General features: G+C 37.5%; 1 protein-coding gene across 2 annotated transcripts in view; it reads left to right on the top strand.

The window, feature by feature from the left end:
• The window catches only part of GPBP1 (GC-rich promoter binding protein 1), a 71582-nt gene that overhangs the window by 29161 nt on the left and 14887 nt on the right, over positions 1–27534 (top strand). Inside the window, exons 3-8 of one of the 2 annotated variants that reach the window (XM_029216681.1) lie at positions 4034–4153; positions 16170–16293; positions 16430–16653; positions 18395–18461; positions 19531–19590; positions 27114–27298. In XM_029216681.1, coding sequence (XP_029072514.1) covers positions 4091–4153; positions 16170–16293; positions 16430–16653; positions 18395–18461; positions 19531–19590; positions 27114–27298 — 723 coding nt within the window. In that variant the 5' untranslated portion in view covers positions 4034–4090. The remainder of the gene's footprint in view (positions 1–4033; positions 4154–16169; positions 16294–16429; positions 16654–18394; positions 18462–19530; positions 19591–27113; positions 27299–27534) is intronic. The other variant, XM_029216682.1, reaches the window with a different exon arrangement.

Consider the following 27534-nt stretch of genomic DNA (forward strand, 5'->3'; position numbering starts at 1 on the left):
TAAGTAGTAGTTATCTTAATTTTAATGAAGAGAGGAAACTGAGACTCAGCCTAGTAACTGGTTGAGCTGATTTGAATCCAGGCCTGTTGGACTCTGAAGCCCATGTTCTATTTTTCTTTTTTTAAAAAATATTTATTTATTTTTGGCTGCGTCAGGTCTTAATTGTGGCATGTGGGATCTTTTGTTGTGATATGTGGGCTCTCTGGTTCTGGTACAGGCTCAGTAGTTGCGGTGTGCGGGCTTAGTTGCCCCGCAGCATGTGGGATCTTAGTTCCACGACCAGGGATCAAACCCGAGTCCCCCTGCATTGGAAGGCAGATTCTTAACCACTGGACCACCAGGGAAGTCCCCCCATGTTCTTTTTTTAACAGTAATCTGTATTCTGCCTCTAGTTAGAATGCTTTAGCCATTGGTTGATTTGGGGTGTTTTTGATAGGCTTCGTGACTTTTAAAGCTTATTTATCTGAAATATAAACCGTTATAAAGATGTAAGTTTGATGCTCATTCTTTGGCACAAATTTTGTGGATTCAGAAGTAAAACATTACCAGAAATAGGAAAGTCCCATCTATTTGTGTATTTCTTGCCAAAGTATATTAGTTTTCAATTCAAAGAACTATATTTGGGACTTCTGAGTAGTTAGTGGTCTTTTATTTTTTTTTTTTTAAAGTCAGGCATGTACACTTAGAACGTATAGAGTTTCGATTTGGGTTATTTCAGAACCAGTGTTCCCCTGGTGGATTTTTATTATCAGTGGTGAACAAGTTGTAAATTGGGTGAGATGAGAAATTAGGATTTTCATACTGGCAGCATTTTTCCCTCCCTCCCTCTTTCTCTCTCTTTCCTCCTTTCTTTCTACATTCTGAGGTACGTTAGGTTTCAACATGATGAAATTTTGGGCAGGGGGGCTGGGGAATGGACACAGTTCAGCCTATAACATACAGGGAGAGGAAGATGGAATGAAATCAGATGGCATAAAGCACAGTTAAAAGAAAATGGAGGGGGAAAGAGGCGGGGATGGTGGTGGTGGAATGAATTGGGAGATTGGGATTGACATATATACAGTAATGTGTATAAAATAGATAACTGATAAGAACCTGCTGTATAAAAAATAAAATTCAAAGGAAAAAAAAGAAAATGGATAGGGTGGAGCTTTTAAACGTTAATTTGCTTTTATATGTGTAGGGGGTAAAATTTCTTCTCTACCTTCTGGGTTCTCTGGCTGGGGCCCTGTAAATTAGACTGAGGAAAGACAGATTAACAAGAGAAAACAAACAGAAGTTTATTAGCGTGTCCTCACACCTGGCAGTACTTAGAGATGAGTAGTCAAAGAGATGAGTAGAATTTGGGATCTCTATACCTAACTTCACAGGGAAAAAGGATACTTAACAGAAAAAGCACATGACTTTTGAGAAGAGATAGATAACTGGGTCCTTAGGGGTTTGTGGCAATGTCTGCGTGTGGTGGTGCTGGATTTTGTTTGTTTGTTTCCCAAAAGGAGAAAATTAGAGTTACTCCAGGGGACGGGATTAATAAATTCTTTTGGGAGGCTCTGCTTTGAGGTAGGTAAGGGATTTCAGGAACTCACATGCCTTCAGCTCAAATTTTTTCTTATGTCAAAGTGGCATATTTTGGGGATAGCATATCCTGATCCTTTCACACACTTGTATAAATGTCCTAGTATTAGCTAGTATTGCTCTTTACCTTTTTTCAGAACAGGAAAACCTATGCCATTAGCTATCCATGCTTTATTCTGTAAGAACTCGATTTAAATTAGAATTCATAAAGACATTGCAGAAATGGAGACAGTAGTAGTAGTTTGCCTCCTAGGGATAAGTTTTAGAATATAACTTCTTATTTAACCATCATTTGGGATGAGACCCTGTATAAAATGAAAAAGCTTTAAATTATTGTTTGTTTTATTTTGGTCCTTTGGAGTTTTTGTGAATTTTTATTTGGAACAAGCTATAAAAATAATTTTTCATTCTCATTGAGTTATTGGACCTATAATTTTAAGAGTTTCCAACAAAAATTTTCTAAAATGTTGTTGGAAAAGTAACATCCTATCACAGACACCTCAAAACAGTATTTAGCTTCATGTCAAAATAGATAATAAAAATTTTTATATATCCTAAAACACTTGAGTTTTAATTTTTATTTCAGAAGACTTTAAAATATAATGTATGGTGGTGGTAGAATTAGAGCTCAAAATGTTCAAATTTTTGTGTAGTTCATTTTGATTTAGGTACAGTCTTAAAATATTGCATTTGTTTCTTAAGTGTTTTATTGGTATTGGTAAATTGTTTCAGGGTTTTTTTTTTTTTTTTTTTTCTTAACCTTTCTTGTAATGAACCAGTACAGTTTGGGGTAGAAGTAGAATGTTTCTGTAGTATCTTGACAATTTTTAAAGTATTTTAAGAAATTGGTATGACAAATTCTGCCATGGCACTTACTTATATTTGAAAGAATTTTGAAAAAGGAAGACTAACAATGGTATTGATCATTTTGCTTTTTAAAGTTCCACTTTTGAGATTATTATGTAGTTGTAAATATGAAACATCTATTAGTAAACTTAGACATTAATGTTCAGAAAATTTGATTTCTTCATTGACTAATATGTAAGCTCTATATTGAAATGAGTACAGTTGCCCAGTTGGCTTCTCCCTCATTTTAAAAAACTGAGTTTACTGTGTTTAGATTGGGCTGGCAACTTGAAATTTTTATTGATGCAATTGAGAGAGGCTTCCAAAAAGTTAAGTTTAGAATGCAAGAGCAGTGGATACCCATTGTGATGATTGTAATTTTAAAAAAACCTTTTAATTATGGAAATTTTCAAACATGTGTAAGTAGAGAGACTATACACCTACTTCTACTAACATTTATAAACATATGGACAACCTTGTTTCAGTGACACCTGTATTCAGCGTTCCCTTTTTTTTTAAAGAAGCAAATTCCAGATTTATTGATTTAATTGCGAAGACTTCTGTATATGTCCTTTTATTACAGATGACCCTTGAGCAGGGTGGGGGTTGGGGTGCCGTCCATCCATGCAGTTGAAAAGTCTGACTTGAAAAGTCAGAAAATCTTTACAGTTGGCCCTCCACACCTGATGCTCCACATCCTTGGATCCAACCAACCTCAGGTCGTGAAGTGCTACAGTATGTATTTAGTGAAAAAAAAAAAAAAAAAAAAATCCATGTATAAGTGGACCCTCACAGTTCTAAACCTTGTTCTTTAAGGGTCTACTGTACCAGCATTGCACTAACAGTCATCACATCTAAAGTGATTAGTAATTTCTTAAAGTCATTTATATTCAGCTCATGTTCAGATTTTTGACTCATAATTTTCACTTTTTAAACTTGGTTGAGTAAGGATTTATATAAGGGCCACATGTTGTATTTGATTGCTCTGCCTATGAAAGCGATTTATTTGTTGAAGAAACCAGATCATTTGACTCATCGTGTGATCTGCGTTTGGTGGATTACTTCCTTCATTTGTCCTTTAATTTGTTTCTCTATGTTGAATTTCCTGCAAATTGTTAGTTAAATCAGATTTCAGATTCTGTAAGGGTTGGAGGCAAGAATAACTTGTGCTGTGTACATAGATAGTGCTGCATACATCCTGTTGTGTCACATCAGGAGACACTTGATAACTCATCTATTTGTGATAAGACTATTGTAATTAAAAAAAATAAGCATCATTGAAATAGTTTATAATAAAATTTTCCAGTTTTAAATGCACAATTTGATGAGTTTTAACAAGTGTATAGTTTGTACAATCATCACCACAATTAGGATAAATACTCAATTACCCTTGAAAACTTCTTCCTTCCCTTTGTAGTCATTTCCGTCCTCCCCAGGCCCTTCACCTGCACTCTGCTGATCTAGTTTCTGTCACTATATTTTTGCCTTTTCTAGAATTTCATTATAATTGAAATCTTGTAGTAGTCAAATCATTGTAATTTAAAGGACGTATAAGAAGATAATTTTGGCCAGGAGCTGTATAGATCTAATACCTTCTATTTTTATACGACAGGGACTTGCCATGAGGTGTTGAAGCCTTGTTTCGCTGAGTTGGAGAGACTGGACCTAAATGGCGCAGCATGACTTTGCTCCAGCCTGGCTTAATTTTCCTACCCCACCATCATCAACAAAGGTATTTTTTCTTGCATCTCTCTTCTCTTTTTGTCTTTCTGTCTGCCTCTGTTTAGTTCATGTTCTACACAGATGTAGTTAAACTAAAGCTTAATGTTTTTGTCGTAAAATACTTTTTATATTATTTTCTAAGTTATTTTATATTTAATCTGTTGGTTTTTATTATTTAAGAAGTCAATTTTCAATATACCATCAACATACTAAACCATTTACTTCAAAAGTTGTCTTTTGAAAGCTCTGCATTTTAAAATTCAAACCAGGTAAGTACATTGCACATTACTTTTGCATCTTACCTTTTCCTATACTATTCTTCTGATAACTTGCTTTACTTACTTTCTTATAGATAATGTTTTTTTAAAAAATCAGAAGTTTTTGAAGTCTTTTCTTATAACCGGAAGACTTCTTTTTCAAATAAATGAGACTGTGAATGGCATATTACTCAAATTTTAGGAGTTCTGAGAACTTTGCAGTGTTGTTACGTATAAGGTGACTCACTAATTTAAAAATGTTCATTTTACATAACCAAAACAGAACATAGTTTGTATAAGACTTGCTTGACATTGAAATTGTCATCCACTTACAAGGCATGCTAAGAGGGACCTTGAAATTGATTAGAATCAATCTGTCTGGCTCAAAAGCTGTCTTCCACTTTGTTTTTTCCATAGTGCAAAGGAATCAAGAGGGGGTCTTGATCATCTGCTTGCCTGTTAATCAAGCTCTGCCATGCTAAGGCATTCATCTAGGACCTTTTGGGGGTACAGGCAGTTCTTATAGAAGAGTTTACTGAAACAGCTCTTATAGGAACAGTTTTACAATTTGGAAAGTTGTTCCCCAGTAAGGACTTGTCAGATCATAATATATTGAAGAAGCTGCATTGGAGAGAGAAAATTCTCCTAGACAGGGGAATTTTAAAGTTTGAAGATGGCTTTTAATGATCATGTGAACTGACTTTATTTTATACAGATGCTTCTCTGGAAGGTTAATTGGCCTGTTTTCATGTAATTAGTGTAAGCCTAGACTAGAATCTAGGATGCATTTTCTATTCTGTAATATTTCCATAGGACTCATTTTGGAATTTCGTAAAATGATTGAACATTTCATTTCATAGACATAAAATGGATCATAGTTGTTAGGAGATGTAGACTATTACTGAGAAGTAACTGAGATCACTTCTTAGTTACAGACTCTGCCCCCTTTCCTCTTCTGTTTAGGTCTCTGGAATTTGCTTCGCTGTTGCTGCTGTTGTTTGTGTCCACCCCCCACCCCCCAGGCTGCTCTCAGTTATGCTTTTCCTGGGTTCATTTTTTTTCCAGGCTTACTTCAGAGCCTGGATACATATGAGTTTCTTGCTCCTCCCTTTGTTTCCTTATTCTCTTTAGTTCATTTTCTCTGAAATGAGTATAAGACTTGTTTTCATTTTTTTGTCTATTTATGTACTTTGCCTGATTTATTTATTTATTTATTTATCTATTTATCTATCTATTTATTTATTTATTTATGGCTGCGTTGGGTCTTAGTTGCTGCACGCGGGCTTTCTCTAGTTGTGGCGAGCGGGAGCTACTCTTCATTGTGGTGCGTGGGCTTCTCATTGTGGTGGCTTCTCTTGTTTCAGAGCAGGGGCTCCAGGCGCGTGGGCTCAGTGGTTGTGGCACATGGGCTCAGTAGTTGTGGCTCAGGGGCTCTAGAGTGCATGCTCAGTAGTTGTGGTGCATGGGCTTAGTTGCTCCGCGGCATGTGGGATCTTCCCAGACCAGGGCTTGAACCCATGTCCCCTGCGTTGGCAGGCGGATTCTTAACCACTGTGCCACCAGAGAAGCCCTAGAACTAGACTCTTGAATCCTTCTTGCTTTCTAGAACCAGACTCTTGATCTGGCTATATAGATCATGAATGAAGGTGATGATTTTGAGACTTGGGATTGCCTGTTCTAAATGATCAATTTTTCTAATTTATTTTAAATTGCCTACAGAAAGTAGTATCAGTTTGAACTCTTAACTAGCAGTATTTGAAACTATCTCCTTAGACCTTACCCAAAGTGGTTTTGACGAACATAAACAAGTATACACTTTTAGTAATGACTTCTTATACTGTTTGTATCGCTCAAAATCACTATTCATGGATTCTCAGTTATAATTAACCTCTTGTTTTCTGCCAGAGCCCTTTTAATCTTATCTTGAATAAATAGAATAGACTTAAATTACTGTTGGGTTCTCTATTTCAACTTAGCGGGGTTTTTTTCTGAATTTTATTTTATTTTTTTTATACAGCAGGTTCTTATTACTTATCTGTTTTATACATATTAGTGTATATATGTCAATCCCAATCTCCCAATTCATCCCACCACCGCCCCGCCTCAATTCAGTGTTAAGTCTTTTCTTTGTTATTTGAAGGAATGATAGGAGCACTTGAGTTAAGGGTAGCAGTGTTTTCAGCACTGCACCTGAGCAGTTTTCTGAGGTATGCAGAAGTTTAGCCCCATCATGTGGTGAAATTTTAAACTGCATGTGGTTGTTTATGTCTATGAAGTGGGGCATTGGCTTTTGAACAGTTGATTGGGACCCAGTAAGAAATTTTACATAATGTTTTTAAATGCACATTGATATAACTAAAACAAAAGTCATTTACCTGTGTTCTTCTTTCTCTTTTGGTCTTTTTTATTCCAATAAAAAATGCAAATTGCTACTAATTTCATGTCCTTTATAATGGGCCCTGACCTGCAGTTTGAAAAGTAACATTGTAATTACTTTCCTTCAATAATGTAAGCAGTGTTGGTTTGTCTTGAAAATGTGTGCTTTAGGCTAAGAGAGGATGAGAAAATGTAGTCAGACTTGTAGTTGAGTTCATTGAAACTTCTTGTTTACTATGTAGTTTCTGTTAACTTTTGATTTAGGTATTCTGAGAATCAGAAAATTGCGCTATATTTTGAAAAAGAATTCAGAAAAAGATTTAAAATGTAATAACTAGTGTTTTCTTGAGTCATTACTGCATACCAATCACTGTGTAAAACACTTTATAAGAAGGCTAACAAAAATCGTAAGAGGTAAAGTACTGTTTTCTTCCCCTGACTTACATATGAGGAAACTGAGGTTGAGCGAGATAAGTAACCTGACCCAAAATGCTAGAATTAGGATAGGAGCCCATGTGTGCCTGACTTTAAAGATTAATCAGCTTAATAACTTTCTTTTCTTGATTATTAAGTAGACCAATTTTTAGAAGTGAAATACCAGGACATTTTTATGCATACACCAGAATATATTTTTATCCTGGTTTGGATAAACAAATGAAATTGCTTTTTTTTTTTTCCTTCAAGGATAGCATCTCCACTATATTTCTATACTTAGTACATGGGTATCTAACTCTTCAGTGGCTATGTACAGTTGACCCTTGAACAATATGGGTTTGACTTATTTGTGTTCATGTATGTGGATTTTTTCCAATAAATATGTACTGTAGTACTGTGTGATCTGTGGATACAGAGGGCCGACTGTAAAGTTACACATGGATTTTTGACTGCACAGAGGGTCGGTACCCCAACCCCCTGTATTGTTCAACTGTCAACTGTAATCTTCTATTGGGTGAATTTACAGAGATTAATTGGTTACTTATTAATGGATTAAGCTGCAGGAATGCCTGGACATCTCTTGATTATATATTTGTAGGGGAAATTCCTAGCAGCAGAATCAGCAAATTGGAAGATTTATACATCTTGGTAGATAGTGCCTAATTGCTCTCCAAAAAGGTTGTACCAACTTATAATCCTATAAAAATTTTATAAGGGGGGACCAGTTTTTTCAGTTTTGGCAACACTGGATGTTATTCCATTTTTCTCATCTTTGTGAAATTGGATGAAAAATGGCACTTCATTGTTTTGATTTGCATTATTATGGTTGAGCATATTTTTGTGTTAGGAACTGTTTCTAAGAACTTGCTTATTCATGTAATTTATTTCTTAGTGACTTATTTGTGATAGCTCTTTTCATATTGAGGGGTTTGTTTGCTATATATTCTGCAGATATTTCCCTCCAGTGTGTTTGTCTTGATAATTCTAAAAGAACCACGTGGATGGTTCTAATAAAATATTTAAACATGCAAAGAAGCATAAAGAATAATTAAACGAACTCTTAACCATCCAAGAGTCACATCTTAACATTTTGTCATGTTAGTTCTGTATCTCTTCTAGAAATAAACAATTGAAGTCTGCTGTATGCTTCATCACAGTCCTTTTTCTGTCTTCATTTTTTCCCCAGAGGTATTCTCGATGCATGTTCTTATATTATTACTAAGTATGTGAATATCAATAAATAGTATTATTCTGTATGTTTAAAAACATTTATATAAATGATTATCATTTATGTCTACACCTTGTTTTTCTATTCATTATATCTCTGAGATTTTTTTCCCCTGTTGATATCTGCAGATATGCTGTAATTATCTTAAAACTCTGTACAGTATTCTGTTTTGTGCCTCTGTATCACATTTCATTTGTCTCATTAATTTGAGATTGTTTATATTTTTTGGCTACTTTAGAGAGAACTGTATTGACTATTCATGTACTGTCTCCTTGTATACATGGATGAGAATTCTTTGTTTGTTTGTTTGTTGCATTGGCTCTTCATTGCTGTGCACAGGCTTTCCCTAGTTGTCGAGCGAGGGCTACTCTGTTTCAGTGCACGGGCTTCTCCGGTGGCTTCTCTTGTTGCGGAGCATGGGCTCTAGGCGCGCGGGCTTCAGTAGTTGTGACTCACAGGCTCAGTAGTTGCGGTGCACGGGCTTAGTTGCTCCACAGCATGTGGGATCTTCCTGGACCAGGGCTTGAACCCGTGTCCCCTGCATTGGCAGGTGGATTCTTAACCACTGTGCCACCAGGGAAGTCCTGGATAAGAATTCTTTTGGCCTCTGCTTCTCAAACATTAATGCCTATGAAAATAACCTGGGAATTTTGTTAAAATGCAGATTCTAATTTCAGTAGGTCTCTAATGGGGTCCTAGTCCTAACAGTCTTAAAATGCTGTTGATTCTGCTTGTCTGTGGACCACACTTTGAATAGCAAGGCTCTAACCTATAGTTAAAAGAAAAATTGCCGGAATTTAGTTCTATATTGCTAAATTCCTCTTCCATGTGGTATGCAGATATATACCCCTGTATGCTGTGCATAACTATTGTCTTTACTTTGTACTCCTGCCAAAACTTTGTCAGATTATCAGTTAACATTTTTGCCAGTCTTTGTTGTGAAATGTATTTTCACTGTTTCTTGGATATTGGCTTATATTTCTTTGAATTGCTTGTTCACATCCTTTGTTTACTTTTGGGTTGCCTTTTGCGGGGGGGATTGGTTTTGGAAGTGTGTGTGTGTGTGTGTGTGAGATCTTTAATGTTTTAAGTAAAGTCACATAGGTCTTGTTTTGTCTCCCATGTATTTCACTAGATATATGTTCAAGTACTTTATAGTACTTGTTGCTATTTTAAATGCTGTTTTAAAAAGCTTTCATATTGTCTTTGTTGCAGATATATTGTCTCTTGTGTTAGTATTGTTTCTAGCAAACTTCAGTAGTTTTTACTCTAATGTCTTTTGGATTTTTTAATGTGGAAAAACGTTCATTCACAAATAATATCAGTTTTCTCTGCATTTTCAGTCCTCTTACTTGTGTTTCTTATTCATATTTTATTGTGCTGGCTATATGTCAGAGTCTGTGAAGGGTCTGAAATTTTATCCTACTTTCAAGGTAACTATAACAAGGTAGCCTGTTACTGTTTCATGGATGCTGGCAAAAGACATGAGACTTCTGGGTCAGAGACAAAGAGCTTTATTTTTAATTTATTTATATTTATTTATTTATTTTTGGTTGCATTGGGTTTTCGTTGCCGCGCGTGGGCTTTCTGTAGTTGTGGCGAGTGGGGCCTACTCTTCGTTGTGGTGTGTGGGCTTCTTGTTGCAGAGTATGGGCTCTAGGGTGTGTATAGTGCCACAACTTTAATAGTTGTGGCACACGGGCTCAGTAGTTGTGGCTCGTGGGCTCTAGAGTGCAGGCTCAGTAGTTATGGCTCGCAGACTCTAGAGTGCAGGCTCAGTAGTTGTGGCACACAGGCTTAGTTGCTCCGTGGCGTGTGGGGTCTTCCTGGACCAGGGCTCGAACCCATGTTCCCTGCATTGGTAGGCGTATTCTTTTTTTTTTTTTTTTTTGCGGTACACGGGCCTCTCACTGTTGTGGCCTCTCCTGTTGCGGAGCACAGGCTCCGGACGCGCAGGCTCAGCAGCCATGGCTCACGGGCCCAGCCGCTCCGCGGCATGTGGGATCTTCCCGGACCGGGGCACGAACGCGTGTCCCCTGCATCGGCAGGCGGACTCTCAACCACTGCGCCACCAGGGAAGCTCGGTAGGTGTATTCTTAACCACTGCGCTACAGGGAAGTCCCAGAGAGCCTTATTACTCTTAGCACAACAAGCAGTACAGCATGATTGTGGCACTGGTTCTTCATGTCCCTTAAAACCTCTGGGAGTTGACATGGAGGGGGCCCAGGTGGATGCTGTTCTTGCACTGAGGGAAATCTACCGCATTTATAATAAGCCTGCTCTTTGTCTCAGAGTAGGACGTTACCTGTTCCTCCATGTTCTCTGAGAACATAACCCTGAGAAATGAGCCATACAAAGAGCTGTCAAGGCGTTGCATTCTTGGCATACAATAAGAACATGCAGGGATGCTCAGGGCCTATGATGGGTTGCCTGTCCCAATAGTCCACCCATCAGCCATACATGTTTTTGGCCAAACTTGAATTTTCACATGGTTGTACCACTCACTCAGCTACCCTGATTAATCTGACAAACAGAGGCTAGAACCAAATCCATTTAATTTGTTTTACACAGCATTTAATGAAGGCTACTACCAGTGTCCCAAACAGCACAGTGAGTGAGACCAGGATTTAGCCAATTGTGAATAACTTGCGGGGGGGGGGAACCAGTAAATGATTTATTTCAGCCACCCAGTATATGGTCTAAGACCACTCTGTTATATCCATTAAAATCCATTCAAGGGAGAGACTTCCCTGGCAGTCCAGTGGTTAAGGTAAGACTCCACGCTTCCACTGCAGGGGGTGCAGGTTCCATCCCCAGTCAGGGAACTAAGATCCTGCATGCTGCGCAGCATGCGCCCCCCACACCCCCCAAATCCACTCAAGGGAAACTGACCTTAGGTTTGGTGTTATTACCTACAGTTATAGGGGCAATAAGATGGGCCAAAAAGCAACACTTATCCTCAATAGAAGACATTCTGTGGCTTATCCTCCCCCCCCCCCGCCCCTTTTACAAACATACCACCCAAAGGGACACAGATCACTCCATTTTGTCCAAAGGGACACAGATCACTCCAATTTGTTGTTAAACTTGATTTGGATTACTATTTCACTGGTTTGGTTAAGAAACATGGACAGTGTCATCATTAGTTGCAACCTCAGTTGCCATACATGGCATAACCTAAGACCACTTAAGTGTTAAGAGAATCATATGAATTTTTATTAGTCAGAATGAAACAGGTTGTACAGGTAGGGAATATGGAATGTCCATTGAGTACTTTGAATATTTGGCCCATGGCAAGGTTATCTTTTTTTTTTTTTTTTTTTTTTTTTTGCAGTACGCGGGCCTCTCACTGTTGTGGCCTCTCCCGCTGCGGAGCACAGGCTCCGGACGCCCAGGCTCAGTGGCCATGGCTCACGGGCCCAGCCGCTCCACGGCATGTGGGATCTTCCCGGACCGGGGCACGAACCCGCGTCCCCTGCATCGGCAGGCGGACTCTCAACCACTGCGCCACCAGGAAAGCCTGCACCCAGATTTTTTTATCTAGAGGAACTGGACGTGACTGGGAGAGGGGCATTTTAAAATGATTTTCAGAGACCCATTATAAAGGTGTCTCACCCTCGCCTTGGTCTACATTGGACATTGTAGTGGGGACTTGGTGAGAAGTGTACACAAGCAAATGGTCATTGTATGTGTAGGACCATGCCAGTTCAACAAGAGAATCCAGGTGGCCAAACCAGATTGTTTGAATTCCTTTTTGGTTGGCCATCAGCCTGAGGGGTGGCCTGGCCTGCAGTTGTTCTTAGGGGAAAGAAAGAAACATCATGTCAAGATAATCCGGGCAGAATCTTGAATTTTTAATATAGGTCTGTATAATCTCATAACTCACCACTTATTTCATCCTGATTATTACCCAGGAAGTGGCTAAGAGGAGATGATCCTTTTTTGGCTATGCTGCATTCATTGACCAGACTGTCCTACTAAGATGTGAGAAGAGATGAGGGATGTGTTAAAATGCTTGTCAGTACTTGTGGATGGGGAATATAGAATGTTCATTGAGTACTTTGAATATTGGCTCATTGCAGGGATGACCTTTTTGACAGAAGATGTACTGTTAGTGGACTGTTAGTGGTCTGGAATATGCCAAAAACATTACATGAATTAATTTCAAGAGCCACAGTAGTGTGACCAGAGTTAGCCCATCAGACTGCAGCAGTAACAGTGTAGCCTGAAAAAGTTTCAGTGGTAGTGAGAGCTCTCTTCATTGAGAGCTCCATGAAGTATTCAAAGGTTTGATGTAGTTCTCATGTGATACGGTCTTCTTCACAGTGATACAAACGGACCAACTTTTGGCAGGAGTCACAAGTTGGCATGCAGTGGTGGCTTCTGCATCAGAAAGATAAAGTCCTTTATTTTGTAGCCAGTCTATGATAGTGGATGTGTTTCATGTCTGGTGTGATGATGGATCTAGGTGGTATGCCAAAGACTTGATCAGCATTGTAATTTCAGTCGTTCTCAGTGCCATTCACTCTCATCAGACAGCAAGCCTTACTGAATCAACATGAATGACTCAGATTGCTTCAGCAACAGCTGCAATTTCCCACAGTGTGTGACCCCAAAGAGATGTTTTTAATCTGCTAGTCTATAGTTTTTCAGGTGACAGACGAGATGACTAGGCCATTGGCAACAGTCCAAGAGTTAGAAAAATATAAAATGTCTTGTCCTTAAGAATATTATCTAAGGCGAGGGTCGTAGCTTTTATTTTATTCTGTGTAGCTGATTAGCACTTAACCCATTTGGTTTTCCAGAGTTGTTGGGGCTGGATGGCTGCTGTGTGCACCATCATCTTTTAACTTGGTTGAAGCATCAGTGAGCCAGGTTCAGGCGTTTAAGGGAACTTTTCTGATTTGAGAGCCTTATTGAAATAGTGGCTTGTTACAGGTGACAGGCGGAGGAATAAAGTTTACTCCAAAGTGTAGTTGCCACTTCTAGGGCTAGGCCAGCTGTGCTGTTGAACACACGATTTCCATTTTGTCAGGAGCCCTCTTGGGCTCTTTATTGGTGTACGACTTTATTGGTGAGTCTTTAGTTTGAGTTGTTTGCTTTCAATATGAACTCAGCATTCGGGCAAGAGCCACTTTTTCTTTTTTTTCTTTTGGCTGTGCAGCTTCTGGGATCTTAGTTCTCCGACCAGGGGTTGAACATTGAACCTGGGCCACAGCAGTGAAAGCCTGGAATCCTAACCACTAGACCACCAGGAAAGTCCCTGCATTCCATTTTAAAAAGGAGTGTACTTGGTGCGTGTGTCAGGCAGATGGCACTGTGGTACTGGGAAATAGCCTCTCTGAATACTCCAGAGCCGTCAAGTCTTCAGCCACATAATCTGATTTTCTTTTCTTTCCTTCTGGGAGCTGTGCTTTTTATTAGACCACTTGGAAGGGGATGGGAATCACCTGTCAACCTGTGACATTTCCTGAATGGGAGAATCTTGAGCATTTTCAGTACAAGCGTGTAACCTTAGCACTAACTGTAAAACACAACAGTACATTGAGTTGGCCTAATAGCCCCACCTGCAAGATTGCCTTTTTTTTTTTTTTTCTGGTACGCAGGCCTCTAACTGTTGTGGCCTCTCCCGTAGCAGAGCCCAGGCTCTGGACGCACAGGCTCAGCAGCCATGGCTCACGGGCCCAGCCGCTCCGTGGCATGTGGGATCTTCCCGGACCAGGGCATGAACCCGTGTCCCCTGCATCGGCAGGTGGACTCTCAACCACTGCGCCACCAGGGAAGCCCTGCAAGATTGCTTTTAATTTCTCTCTCCTACTGCTGAGTTTTTTCCAAACTATTGGCCACGTTGGGGCACTGGGGTGCCTTTTCCCACTATGGGGACACAGACTAAGGAGTTTAGTACATGCATATCAGAGTTACAGTCTAAGCTTTCAGGAGATTACATGATTTCCTTAGCTTGGAATGTGGGAAAGTACAGGGTGGAGAGAAAGACTACTACCCCTTTGGGAAATTGCATGGGTGGCTTGGAGGCTTTTGCTATTCTGGCTTCTGAAGCCAGGATTGGTGTTGCCTTCTCTCTTGTGTACCTCCTGGCCCCAGCAAACACTCAGGCTGGGACCTTTCATGCCCCCATGTGCCATACTGCCATGGCTTGCCCCATACTAAAAACTTTCAGCCACTCTTATGCTTAGTACTGTCTCCCCTCCATGGGAGTGGTTAGGATGGTGTCTTGGGTACCTGTGTGCAACAGAACTAAAAGAGTTTGTCTCTTTCTTTCCTTAAGTTCTTGCACAGTTGACTTTCTTGTTAAAGCAGCCGAGTTTGATGTGGGGAAGGAAGGGATCAGGGAGTACGAAGAGCACAGAATACTTCCACTCTGCCTTTTCTTTGTTTCCAGTACTAGCAGCAGTTCAGCCTTAAAAAACTTACTTCTAATGTTTTCAGTCTTTCCAAAACTCTCTATATTCATTGCTGTTCTGCTTTGGAGACCTCTTGACTTCGGCTGCCCCAGCCATGTTGCCTTTCAGGTGGGACCCCATCTCATGACAATACATCCCTTCCTTCTACTCAGAGGAGATTTGTAACTATCAGAGCACTGTATGGACACCTTATTTCAGTCCTGCCCCTTGCCACTTGGTTGCTAAACAGTGAGGAACCCTTACTTCCACCCATCACTTGGGTGAGAGCAATTGCTGCCAGATCCTGGAGAGTCTTCTCCTATGCCCCAGTCTGGCCCAAGAGACCATACCCTTTTTTTCTTTTTCCAGAAGGTTTTAACTCTGAGAGCGTGACATCCTCATCACCAAAACTGTTAGGGTCTGTGAAGGGCTTGGGTTTTTACCCTACTTAAAAGCTTAGCAAGCTAGCCTGTTTCTGTTGTTTCATGGATGCTGGCAGAAGACAGATAATCAAAGGCTTTACCTTCCATGCACAGAAGCAGCATGAGGATGAAGCCAGGGGCAGTAGGGGAACTCGCATCAGTTAAGTCCCACAGCAGCCATGTTGGATGAAATGGGTATGTGCAGTGGGTTTGTATTGTAACAGGAACCCTACTCTTTGTTCTGGAGAGAATTGTAATATTAGTACAATCCAGAGGAATGGTTAGGGCATTAAAACAAAAAAGTTCTGGAGTTCTGATTGTGATTTTACCAGATTAGTGGATTAATATTGGGGAAAAACAGCAACCTTTATGAATCGTTGTGAGTTTTTATGTTTTTATACATTTCTAATTCTTTAAAATCATTTTTACACATTCTTCCTTTGATAACTTTTTCTTAAAACATTTGCTTTGGAGAAGAGGAGTTTGGAAATAAATCTACAGAACTTAAAATAGAACTAGCTTCATTTGCCATAATTTTCTGATGTTGAAGAAAACCTTGAGCTATTTAAATCAAATAGTGTGTGATACACAATATTACATTTTGTTATAAAAGAAGGGTACTATATTTGCTTTGATTTCCTTACAGTGGTCTTTTACCTTTAAAGTTTTTGGATAAATATAGTTGTGAGCTCAGAGTGGTGCTGTTGTTTATGTTAGGCAGAAAAAAATAGATGAACAATGGAACTCATAAGTTACCAGTTACCAAACACATTGAAAATAACTATAAAATGTTCTTCTTAACCATTTAAAATTCTTGGAAATAAATTAAACCGGAGTATTACTAGTTTTTCAAGTTATAGTTAAGTTGTATATGTATGTTTACCTGTATGCTTATAATCTGTTTCAGTCGTCACTGAATTTTGAAAAGCATTCTGAAAACTTTTCATGGACAGAAAATCGTTATGATGTGAATCGTCGACGACACAACTCTTCAGATGGCTTTGATTCTGGAATTGGACGTCCTAATGGAGGTAAAATTTGCTAAGGAACAGTAGAGTTTAAGAATAATTTTCTTCACATTCTTATAAGAATGTTTTGATGGTGATTAAATCTTTAAGCATAACCATCTTCTTTGAATTTATAATACTTTACCATTATTAAATAAAGGTAACTTTGGAAGGAAAGAAAAAAATGGATGGCGTACACATGGAAGAAATGGTACTGAAAACATAAATCATCGAGGGGGATACCATGGTGGAAGTTCCCGTTCTCGTAGCAGTATTTTTCATTCTGGAAAAAGCCAGGGCCTACATGAAAACAGCATACCTGACAGTGAAACGGGGAGGAAAGAAGACAAGAGAGAACGCAAACAGTTTGAGGCTGAGGATTTTGTAAGTTTCTTATAATTTTAATACAAATGAGGTTTCTGTAAGTGCTATGTAAGCATCAAGTCTCTCTCAGATTTTATCAGCACAGCTCATTTTCTACAGAGATCACACTTGACAGGTTCAATTATTTACTTATTTATTTATAAAATATTTATTTATTTATTTGGCTGCACTGGGTCTAAGTTGCAGCACATGAGATCTTTAGTTGCGGCATGCAGGCTCTAGTTCCCTGACCAGGGATCAAACCCAGGCCCCCTGCATTGGGAGCTCGGAGTCCTAATCACTGGACCACTAGGGAAGTCCCTCAATTATTTTTAATCCTTACATTTTGTGAGGCTTTTTGTACATAACTCTCCCCTTCCCCAGTCTTCTTCCTTCTTCCCTCCTACTTATATTCCTGTGTCTCACCGTTTGGTTTTTTAAAACTTTGGATAAATTTATGTCATTTTATTCTTCATAGCAGTTTAAACAATTTCCCTTTTCTAGAGAGTAAACATCTAATAAGATTAGCTTTAGAGTACACATTCAGGGCTCACCTCACTTTCTTTTTTTTTTTTAACATCTTTATTGGGGTATAATTGCTTTACAATGGTGTGTTAATTTCTGCTTTATAACAAAGTGAATCAGTTATACATATACATATGTTCCCATATCTCTTCCCTCTTGCATCTCCCTCCCTCCCACCCTCCCTATCTCACCCCTCCAGGCGGTCACAAAGCACCGAGCTGATCTCCCTGTGCTATGTGGCTGCTTCCCACTAGCTATCTACCTTACGTTTGGTAGTGTATATATGTCCGTGCCTCTCTCTCGCTTTGTCACAGCTTACCCTTCCCACTCCCCATATCCTCAAGTCCGTTCTCCAGTAGGTCTGTGTCTTTATTCCTGTCTTACCCCTAGGTTCTTCATGACATTTTTTTCTCTTAAATTCCATATATATGTGTTAGCATACGGTATTTGTCTTTCTCTTTCTGACTTACTTCACTGTGTATGACAGACTCTAGGTCTATCCACCTCATTACAAATAGCTCAATTGCGTTTCACCTCAGTTTTCTTTTTAATACCCTGAGCATCACTTTTTGAAATATAAATTTGTACTTTGCTTTGAAAATGAGAATGTTTAACTAAACATTCAGTGATGCAAACCTAACAGAAGAGTTGAGGAATTAATTGTCTGATTTTTCTCTTCCCTGCTCTTGACCTTATGCTAAGAAAGGATGATTTCTCATATTGATGCAAAGACTACATTCTCTTAACATTTGCTTTTTTTTTAAAAAAATTCATACTTTTTCCTCACGTAGTTGGGGATGAGGAGAATATTTAAAGACCCTTCCTTTGTTTTCTTCGACTTGGAGTGAGTGTAGATAGTAACCATTTTAATTGTTAGCAGAATAAGCAGAAAGTAAGATTCATGAATAATTAGTGTTTAGTAGTTAAGAGTTCATTATATTATGTCATATTTTTCCGTGTAGTTTTGAGATTACCTTTATTTATTATTTTAGTTTAAAAATATTTATTTATTTCGCTGCGCCGTGTCTTAGTGGTGGCACACGGAATCTTTAGTTGCAGCATGTGGGATCTAGTTCCCTGACCAGGGATCAAACCCTGGGCCCCTGCGTTGGGAGCATGGAGTCTTAGCCACTGGACCACCAGGGAAGTCCCTGAGATTACTTTTAAAAGGATTTTTTTCTTAAACATGAGCAGTTTAAACATTTATTGTATTCTTTTTATTCCAACTTTCTTTCAGCCATCTTTAAATCCTGAGTATGAGAGAGAACCAAATCAGAATAAATCTTTAGCTGCAGGTGTATGGGGTAAGTAATTCTTGATCTATCTTTGAGGGATATAAAATGTTATTTTTAGGTTTCACTTTTGTGTTGTTTAAAATAAATAAGCTAGAATTAAACTTTCTCTTTTAAATACCTGTTTTTGATGTGCTAAGCTACAAAAAAGGTAGCACTTACCTTTTAAAAACCAAGATATTGCAGATAGGAGAAGATCTTGATTTGGATAGTTGATTTACACGTTAGTACCATTAAGTACACTCAAATATGCATTTTGAAAAAAATGGTCCTAAGTTAATGTAATGAATTAAAGTCATTTTGAGAGCAGCCTGATAATCTAACGAAACAAAAAAATTTAGTTTAACTTAATTTGTAGTTTTTCAAAGTTGAAAACTTAACTGGAAAGATAAGTACTTTTAATCAATCATAGTATGATATAAAAAATTAATTTTTTTACTTATGAAAATGGTTATACATAGACAGTATTAAAAAATAATTGTATAAATTTTGCCTACCGAACTAGTCTGTTTGAAATTATTTGCCTTTTTGATTGTCAGATCTTAATGAGTTTTTCTGGTAATAACTCCCTTTTCTTTAAAACTGCTGAGAGTTTAATTTGATAGCATCTTACAGAAGATTAAACTGCACATATAGTACAACTTAGTTAGCTTTTTAGAGATTCAAGTGAAGTTTAAAATAATGGAAAAAACTTAAAATATGAAGATTTGATATCTGAAAAATAAATTTAATTATTTGATACCAAATTCAGAGGTGATGTGTCCACTTTGGAACTTGTACACTTGTTCATTTGTGTTTTCTATTGAAAATCAACAACTTAACAAAACAAAAGGATTGTGGCTTATGACAGCATACTAGTCCTAACAGTAAAGGCATTATTTTAAACTTTGCCACTTCCTGTGCTGTTCTTTATTGTATTTATGGGGTGATACGCTGGGGGAATTATTTTGTTTCTTTTGATCTCCCAATTTAAGGGCTTCTTGCGGGTGGGGGTGGGGGTGGTCAGACACTTTTGTTAGAACCATGTGAATGGCATTGTTTTTTCTGTATTGCAAATTAGTATTTCTGCCACTCTCCCCAGGCCTACACGCCCAGACACACACATACCCAACCAAAAAAATCTCCCAAGCTCCTCTCTTAGGTATGTTTCCTTATTATTCAGTTTTTCTGGGAACAGCTGATTGCATAAGAATATAGAACCACCTGGAAGGTGTTAAATAAAATCTCTAAGAAATTAGGAATAATTTGGATTTGATTAAAATGAAAGTAAATAAAAAATCAAGAATGTTAGTGAGCATTTGTCATATAAAACTACCTATCGATACTATTGGTACTGATCCTTGGTTAATATAATAATTTTAGAAATGATTTAAAGGCAAATACATCTTTGAAAATATTGAGAATAAAATGTATTAATATAAAGATTTTGGTTCTCCTGTTTCAGGGTTGGTCAAAGGATTTTGGGCACTAGTTGAAAAGATGTTTAAAAGGAGGATGTACTCTTTACTGTGTCTTAGGTAAACTAAAAAGTGTGTCTGCATTAGAAAAAAGAAAATGGTTAATTGTGGCTTGATTGTTAAATTCCCAGTACTTCCCATAGGAATACAATGAAACTTTCATTGTATCACACTTCACTATTCCTTTCTTACTTTACCCCCTGGGTTCCCAAATATTGTTTTCCCCATTGCAACATTTAAAATAGCTATGTTCCTGAGGAAGACATGAGAGAATTTTAGGAAGGACTTCAGTAGAACTTTTCTAGTGCTACTTCCAGGTAAGTCAAAATTTAATAACGGAAATGTAATATGTATTAAAAAGCAACCACCAGCAGTTTGTCCCTGAAACTGTCCTTTTGTAGATCAAAAATTGCAAGAGTCTAAACATAATATCCCAAATAAAAAATACTTTGAGTGAAAGTAGTCAAGCTATTTAAACTATAGTTAAATATAAGTTTAATTCTATTTAGATCTTAATTAGCTTTATTGGAAACACCCTACAGTTTATATCTGTAACTTCTGTAGTGTTTTGATCTTAACCAGGATCACTGTTGCTTGATCCGTAAGATTAATATTTACTAATTAATTTATCTCATATACCTAATAATTTAAAACTAAACAAAAATTTAAGGCACTTCAGTGTGCCTGTGAGAATTTTAAAATAATTTACCTGGGTGACTGATTTGGGTAGTGAGAAAGAGAGAGAGAAAATGATGTGTTTGTGTGTCTGTATGCAATTTGAGACATTAGTGACTATCAAATTGATTTGTGTGTTTTTAGAAGTCCTGCTGGCTATTTGTGTTGGTGTAATATGTCAGGAACATACCACTAGCAGAGCCTAACATTTTGTGCTTAAGATACTAAATAATGAAAAACTTCAGTCACTAGTAATTAACTTAAGCATAGTCTTGTTTCAGCTCAGCGTATATATTTGTGTTTATTCCTTGAGAATTTGATGAATTTATTCCTGAGTTTTTCTCATATTTGGTACAGTACTTAAGAGCATCAAGGCTCATCTTTAAGAACTGTATTCATTTTTTTAGCCTTCTAAATCAAAGTTCTAAATCAAAGCAAATTGGTGACCAGCTCTTTTTTTTTTTTTTTGGCTGTGTTGGGTCTTTGTTGCTGCACACTAGTTTTCTCTAGTTGCGTCAAGCGGGAGCTATTCTTCATTGTGGTGAGTGGGCTTCTCATTGCGGTGGCTTCTCTTGTACGGGCTCTAGGCGCACTGGCTCCAGTAGTTGTGGTGCACAGGCTCAGTAGTTGTGGCTCATGGAGTCTAAAGCTCAGGCTCAGTAGTTGTGGTGCACGGGCTTAGTTGCTCCGTGGCATGTGGGATCTTCCCTGACCAGGGATCGAACTCGTGTCCCCTGCATTGGCAGGCGGATTCTTAACCACTGTGCTACCAGGGAAGTCCCTGGTGACCAGTTCTTAAAGGTGAGCTGTTTTCTAGAGAATTCTAATGGTATTAACCACTAGCATACAGGTTGAGTGACATGATTGCACTAAATGCGTTTAGGTCATGAAAACAAGTGAAGTTTTTAAAGTGACCTTGTAAAAGGATTAAGAGAAGGGAGTAATCTTTATCAAATTTCTTTGTATGAAAGCATTCTGTTAGTAGATTGTTTATATATTGATATGACTACACTTTCCTTCAATGTCTGTCTTATATGAAAACAATTGTTAACATTATAACAAGAAGAAAAAGGTAATGCAACACATGTTCAAGGTTGAGAAGGAAAAATTAATAGTTTGATTAGACAACTTGACACAAGTAAATTTTATTTGGTCAGAGTTACACATAGCGTTCATCATTTAAGTTTTCGTTTTAGAAATATATTTACTTAAGCCCACTCTTTTTTCATACGAGTAACATGGGGACCTTGTTAAAGGAAAGAATAGCATACTCCTGCTTTGACATAAATTATGTTAGTGAAACTCACTTGATTAAAAGTCTCATATTACTATAAAACAAAAGATTTGTACATTAAATTAAAAATTCAAAGCCAGCAAAATTCAAACAACATCAATCTGTATAAAAATCTTAAAATATTTTTCTGTTTTAAAATTAGTGTTCAACTGGATTTAATTGCTGTGGTACTGATTGTTTGCTTTTGATATTTGTATGTTATTGTATCTTACGTGGTTAAGTTTCCTCTTCAAATTAGTGTGAAAACTTAATTAAAATACTGTTTATCCTTCCCTTGGCTGTATGCTTTTATTCACACGTTAAAGTTGCCTCTTATGTCAAGATGAGCAAATTAAATTATTAACTGGCATCACTGTGATGGTGAGGGAAAGGGCGGACCTCTGACTTAGTAGTAAACACAAGCCTCTTAATTTTGACCATTCAGTACAGACTTGTTATTAGTATTTTAGTTGGAGATAGTATACATTTTGAAGTGTCTGACCTAGCAATACTTTAATTTCCATTTTCTCCAGTAGTATAATATAGTGGTTAACTGCATTGGTTTTGGAATCAGATAGGTCTGGACCCTAATGTTAGGTCTTTTACTTATTTATTATTTAGGCTTTGGGAAGACTACTTAATCTCTGAGTGAATTTTCTTGTCTGTGAAATGAGGAGGATCACTGAACTAACACTAATGGAAAAAGCACTGTTAATATTAAATTGTCTACTGTGTCACATCCTTGGTCATGTCACAGGTGTTTAATACATGTTAGTTAATTATGTTGAAATCCAATAAGTGAGGGAGATTCTGGTACATTTAATAAAAGGCAAAAAAGAGTGTCCTAAGTGATAGATTGAAAAACAAAAGTAAAAACTGATTGAATCAGAATGTATATATGTATGTATAAGGCAACTATATGGAGAGTATAGTTAAAGACAGAAAAGAACATGAGGAATTGAGATGTCAGCTCTGACTTATGTCTGCCCAGCTTACTTTGTATCAATATTATACATGGCAGTATTTTAATTCTAATCTTTCTTCAAAGGCTTGAGCCTTTCCCCTCCACCATTGGCTTTGGATATAAAGGAACAAAACTAATTATAACATTCAAAGATACTGGGAGAGCATGAAATAACAAGATAATAAAAGGATATTTAAAGTCAGTTATTATCAGATCACAGTTGTCTGTGAGGATAGAGGGAAATAATGATATGAAAATCCAAAACATTTGCCTTTAGATATTTTGAAGGCAATTTGAATAAGAGTAACTGTTTATATGAGCTTGATAATAAGCACATATGACTTATAGAAGGAAGTCACCAAAGTCACTTACTTTCTAATTCTTGTTTATAAGTGTTAAAGTCTTTCATCAGTACGTAAATTTTCTCTTTAAAAAAATGAACAATTTGGGTCTTTTTCATGTAGTTTACCAGTTGATAAAGTAAATGGAGAAAGTGTAGGAGTCATCATTGGATACTGTTTGAATCCAACAGATTCAACACTTTAACTCAGAAGGTTTGTGTGAGGAGAATTTGTAGAGATAATCTATGAATAGATGAGCCAGTTTATAAGTAATATAAATGAGGCAAATTTAAGTTACTAGTGCTGCTATCACCTTTTCCATTACTTATATGTGATAATTACCATCAAGAACTAACTTTCCCTCCCTCCCCTCCTTCCTCCCCTCCTCCCTCTGCCCCCATTCGTTCTTCTTGGCTTGTTTGTTCTTGTATTGATATTTAACACATTCTTATTAATTCAGGCTCTCAGGGTGTCTCCCGATCAAAAGCAGGGTCTCTGTAGTCCAAGTCCTCGATTTTGGTCAGTCAGTCTCATGATACCAGCACTTCAATAACCAGCAGCTGCTGGTCTTGGAGAGTCTCTCTGGAGAGACACACTGGTGGCACACACACTTGGGAACACTCTACCGCGTGAACACCACTGCTGGTGGCCGCCATTCTGGCCCATTAGACTAAGAACACTTTTCTTGTTCTTAAACAGGCAGGTTTATGTAGTATGTTCAGCATAGTTTTATAGGATATAGGTTAGTCTTTATTAAAGGTGTTTATTTCTTTTATAATTTTTCTCATCTTCCATACTCTCGTGGATTTTAGGTTTCAATTTTAGGTTTAAAATTCTTGAAAAAGGACACCTTTAATTTGAAATACAATTGGAAACCTATTATGGTGGAGATTGTATATGACTTCTGGACATTTTTTCTAGTATTTGGTTTAAAGAAAACATTTTACTGCAACTCTGAGACAGGAACTGTTTTTCATTTTACAGATGAGAGATTAACTAGTGAGGTTAGAGCAAGTATTAAAATTCTGTAAATCTGGCACAAAAACACATGGTCTTAACCTCTGTACTATTTGACTGTGAATACTTCGTAAGTACATCAGCACTATGTCTGCTTCTCTTTCCTCCCAATCCCTGTCATCATCTTTTAGGTACCTTTATCATCTTTTACTTTACTACCTCTCTTCTATGACTGATTTCTTCAGCTTCACCCTCTTCTTTATAGGATATTCTCTCATTCTTTGCACTGAAGACCTCTTTGAGGAAACTGTCAGAATATTTCTTGCTCTTAGGTGTCTAGAAAACCTGTTTTAGGAAAGGTGAACTTTGTAGTCAGGAATTATATTGAGGCTTAAACAATGCCTGCTTGCTTATCTGTTCTCCTCTTCTGTCTTCTAGTTTTGATCAATGATGATTTACGTATAAAAATATTTTTTTTCTTCTTGTACCTTCTGCCTTCAGTGTGGGATCATTTTACTTCTGCCTAAAGTATCACTACGTTGTTTAGGATTTACTTTAGTAAAGATCTTTTCTTGGTGATTGAGATTGATTTTTGTCTGAAAAGATTTCATTTCTGTCTTTTGCCTTATATGGCACTTCCAAGTCCCAGTTCTACAATCTAGGATTCTACAGGGCAGATTAATCCCCTCCTCAGCTGTTGGGTTCCTTTGTGCACACACTCTAAGCTGAAGTTTTTTCCTTTACTTCACTCTCTGGAAATATGTGTTGAGGTCATCCATTGCTGATGAACCTTCTCCTGTTCTTTCTTCTTTTTTAAATAAATTTATTTATTTATTTTTGGTTGCGTTGGGTCTTCGTTGCTGTGCACGGGCTTTCTCTAGTTGCGGCGAGCGGGGGCTACTCTTCGTTGCGGTGCACGGGTTTCTCATTGTGGTGGCTTCTCGTTGCAGAGCATGGGCTCTAGGCGTGTGGGCTTCAGTAGTTGCAGCACATGAGCTTAGTTGCTCCGAGGCATGTGGGATCTTCCCGGAACAGGGATCGAACCTGTGTCCCCTGCATTGGCAGGTGGCTTCTTAACCACTGCACCACCAGGGAAGTCCCCTTCTCCTCTTCTTTACTGTTGTATTTGTTTTCCTCCCTTATAGTAATTCTAACATAAGGATCTAGAAGAGAAAGAAGATAAACTTGTGTGCTTAGTTCGTAATATTGGGAATAGAAGTCTTCATCAGTCATGTCTGAACTTACTTAATTGTGCTGTACTGAAAGAAACACCCCCTGCTTTAATACTTGAATTCCTCTGAGATCAGACCTTGCAGGCTCTTACTACCTTTTGCATTTCCCAGCATGAGTCAATCATTCTTCAGATTCCTGAGCTTCATTTAATTTAGATTTTGAGTACCAGACTGTTAAGATTTTATCTTATATTTTAATTTAAAGAATTGCTAATTTCAAGAATTTTAGTTATGCTGTAACCATCTGTTTAGCAGAAGTAATTGTAACTTAAACTGTTTAGCACTATTTCTAGCGTTCTTCATTGGCCTCTGTTTGAGATCATTATTCTTCATTTTCATTTTGACTTCATTTTGTTTTTCAGAAAAACTATATATTGGTGATGTAATTTGTGTCCTTATGTGCCTGAAAATATCTTTCTTAGCCTTAATATCTTGGGCCTTTGTAGGCAGCTGAGCAGTTGGAATGTTTGCCCTAGTAGATAAACATTCAGTGTTTAACTTTCAGAAAGATGAATCTTTTCTCAGTTTGCTTTAGGTTCTTGTTGTGTTGGTTTGTTTTTTTTGGCCGTACCACACGGCTTGCGGTATCTTAGTTCCCTGACCAGGGATTGAACTTGGGCCTTGGCAGTGAAAGTGCTGAGTCCTAACCACTGGACTGCCAAGGAATTGGCAGGTCCTTGTTCTTTAATCCTTTAGCATTACAGTAAATGACATACCATATAAGGTCGATAGTTTGAAGAGTTCAAAGTTCCAGATGGACTTTGAGAGTCCCTCCATGTCCCTAGGAGTCCTTGTTTAGTTTAGTTTTTGAGATAATGCAGTAGGAAGTTTGGTTTGTTTGACACAGGGCATCATCATATATATCTGTGCTACTCACCATCTCACAGAGTCGTATCTTAAGCTAATTTTAATTTAGTTTTTCTGTGATTTCTTTCTTTGAGTTAATTCTTTTCTTCTAAACTCTCCAACTGTGAAACTGATGCTTTCAGAGTTTTTCTAAGGGAAGAAAGACATACGTCTCTGCCATAATTGTGAATATGCTCACTGTAACATCTGTTTGATTACACATTGACTGATTAAACTCTAGGAGTAATTTTTCATATTTTAGCAACTGTGGGTGTACTGAGAAAAGCTTTCAGTTAGCAAATATTATTTCTAGTACTATCTTCAGAAGCCAGGACTGAGTTGGATCCCCTGCGACTTGCACAATGCCCTCTGTGTAGTTTGGATGGCCAGTAAATACTTGAATGAATTGGTATTGTGAAAACAATTCCCCTTTTCATTAGTCATAACTTAAGTAGGAATTTAGAAATAGAGGGACTGTAGTTTCTTTCTAATTAGTAATAACTTTATGAGTGAGATAAAAAGAATGAAGGAATTAGGAAAATTCTCTTTTCAAAATGGAGAAGAGGAAAATATATTTTATATTTCAAGTCTTAAGAGCCATTAGGATGAAATTTGTAATTTAAAAAAATTAATGAAAAGTATGCTAGAACGTAGTTAATTTTGGCTGGGTCATAGTTAACCATTCTAGGAAACTAGCTGAATTCATCTTTGTTACTTGACATTGCTCAATTCTTGCTATGATTTGTTTGATTGTTTTAGCTTTATTTCTCAAGCAGGAATATAGTTCATAATTATTTTAGTCAGGAAGCAGCTGTTATTTTTAAATATAATCAAGTTTGGAATATACGATTCTTTTGGTGGTTTAATTTTATGCTAAAATTTAAACTGTGTAACTATTGCTCGTGCTTTATTTATGCAGAATATCCCCCGAATCCTAAATCTAGAACTCAAAGGATGCTGGTCATTAAGAAAGGTAATACAAAAGACTTACAGCTATCTGGATTCCCAGTAGTAGGAAATCTTCAGTCACAGCCAGTTAAGAATGGGACTGGTCCAAGTGTTTATAAAGGCTTAGTCCCTAAACCTGCTGCTCCACCTACAAAAGTAAGTTCTAAGTTGTTAAACATGCAAGTTTTAAGTTGATTATCAATTAAATTACTTTGACAAAAAAATTTCACGTTGAAGTGTGGGGGTATTGGCGGGCTGCTGATTTCTAAGTGGAAAGCGTTGTTGGCCCACTGTGTGTCATTGATTTTAATTGTCTTATAAGTGGCTTGTGTGCTTGTCCATGTATGTTTTATTATTTTAGTAGTCAGTAGTAAATGAAATCTATAAATACT

The sequence above is a fragment of the Monodon monoceros genome, unplaced genomic scaffold (assembly GCF_005190385.1).
Source record: "Monodon monoceros isolate NGI ecotype Baffin Bay Population unplaced genomic scaffold, NGI_Narwhal_1 Super_Scaffold_12, whole genome shotgun sequence".
Classification (NCBI taxonomy): Eukaryota; Metazoa; Chordata; class Mammalia; order Artiodactyla; family Monodontidae; genus Monodon; species Monodon monoceros.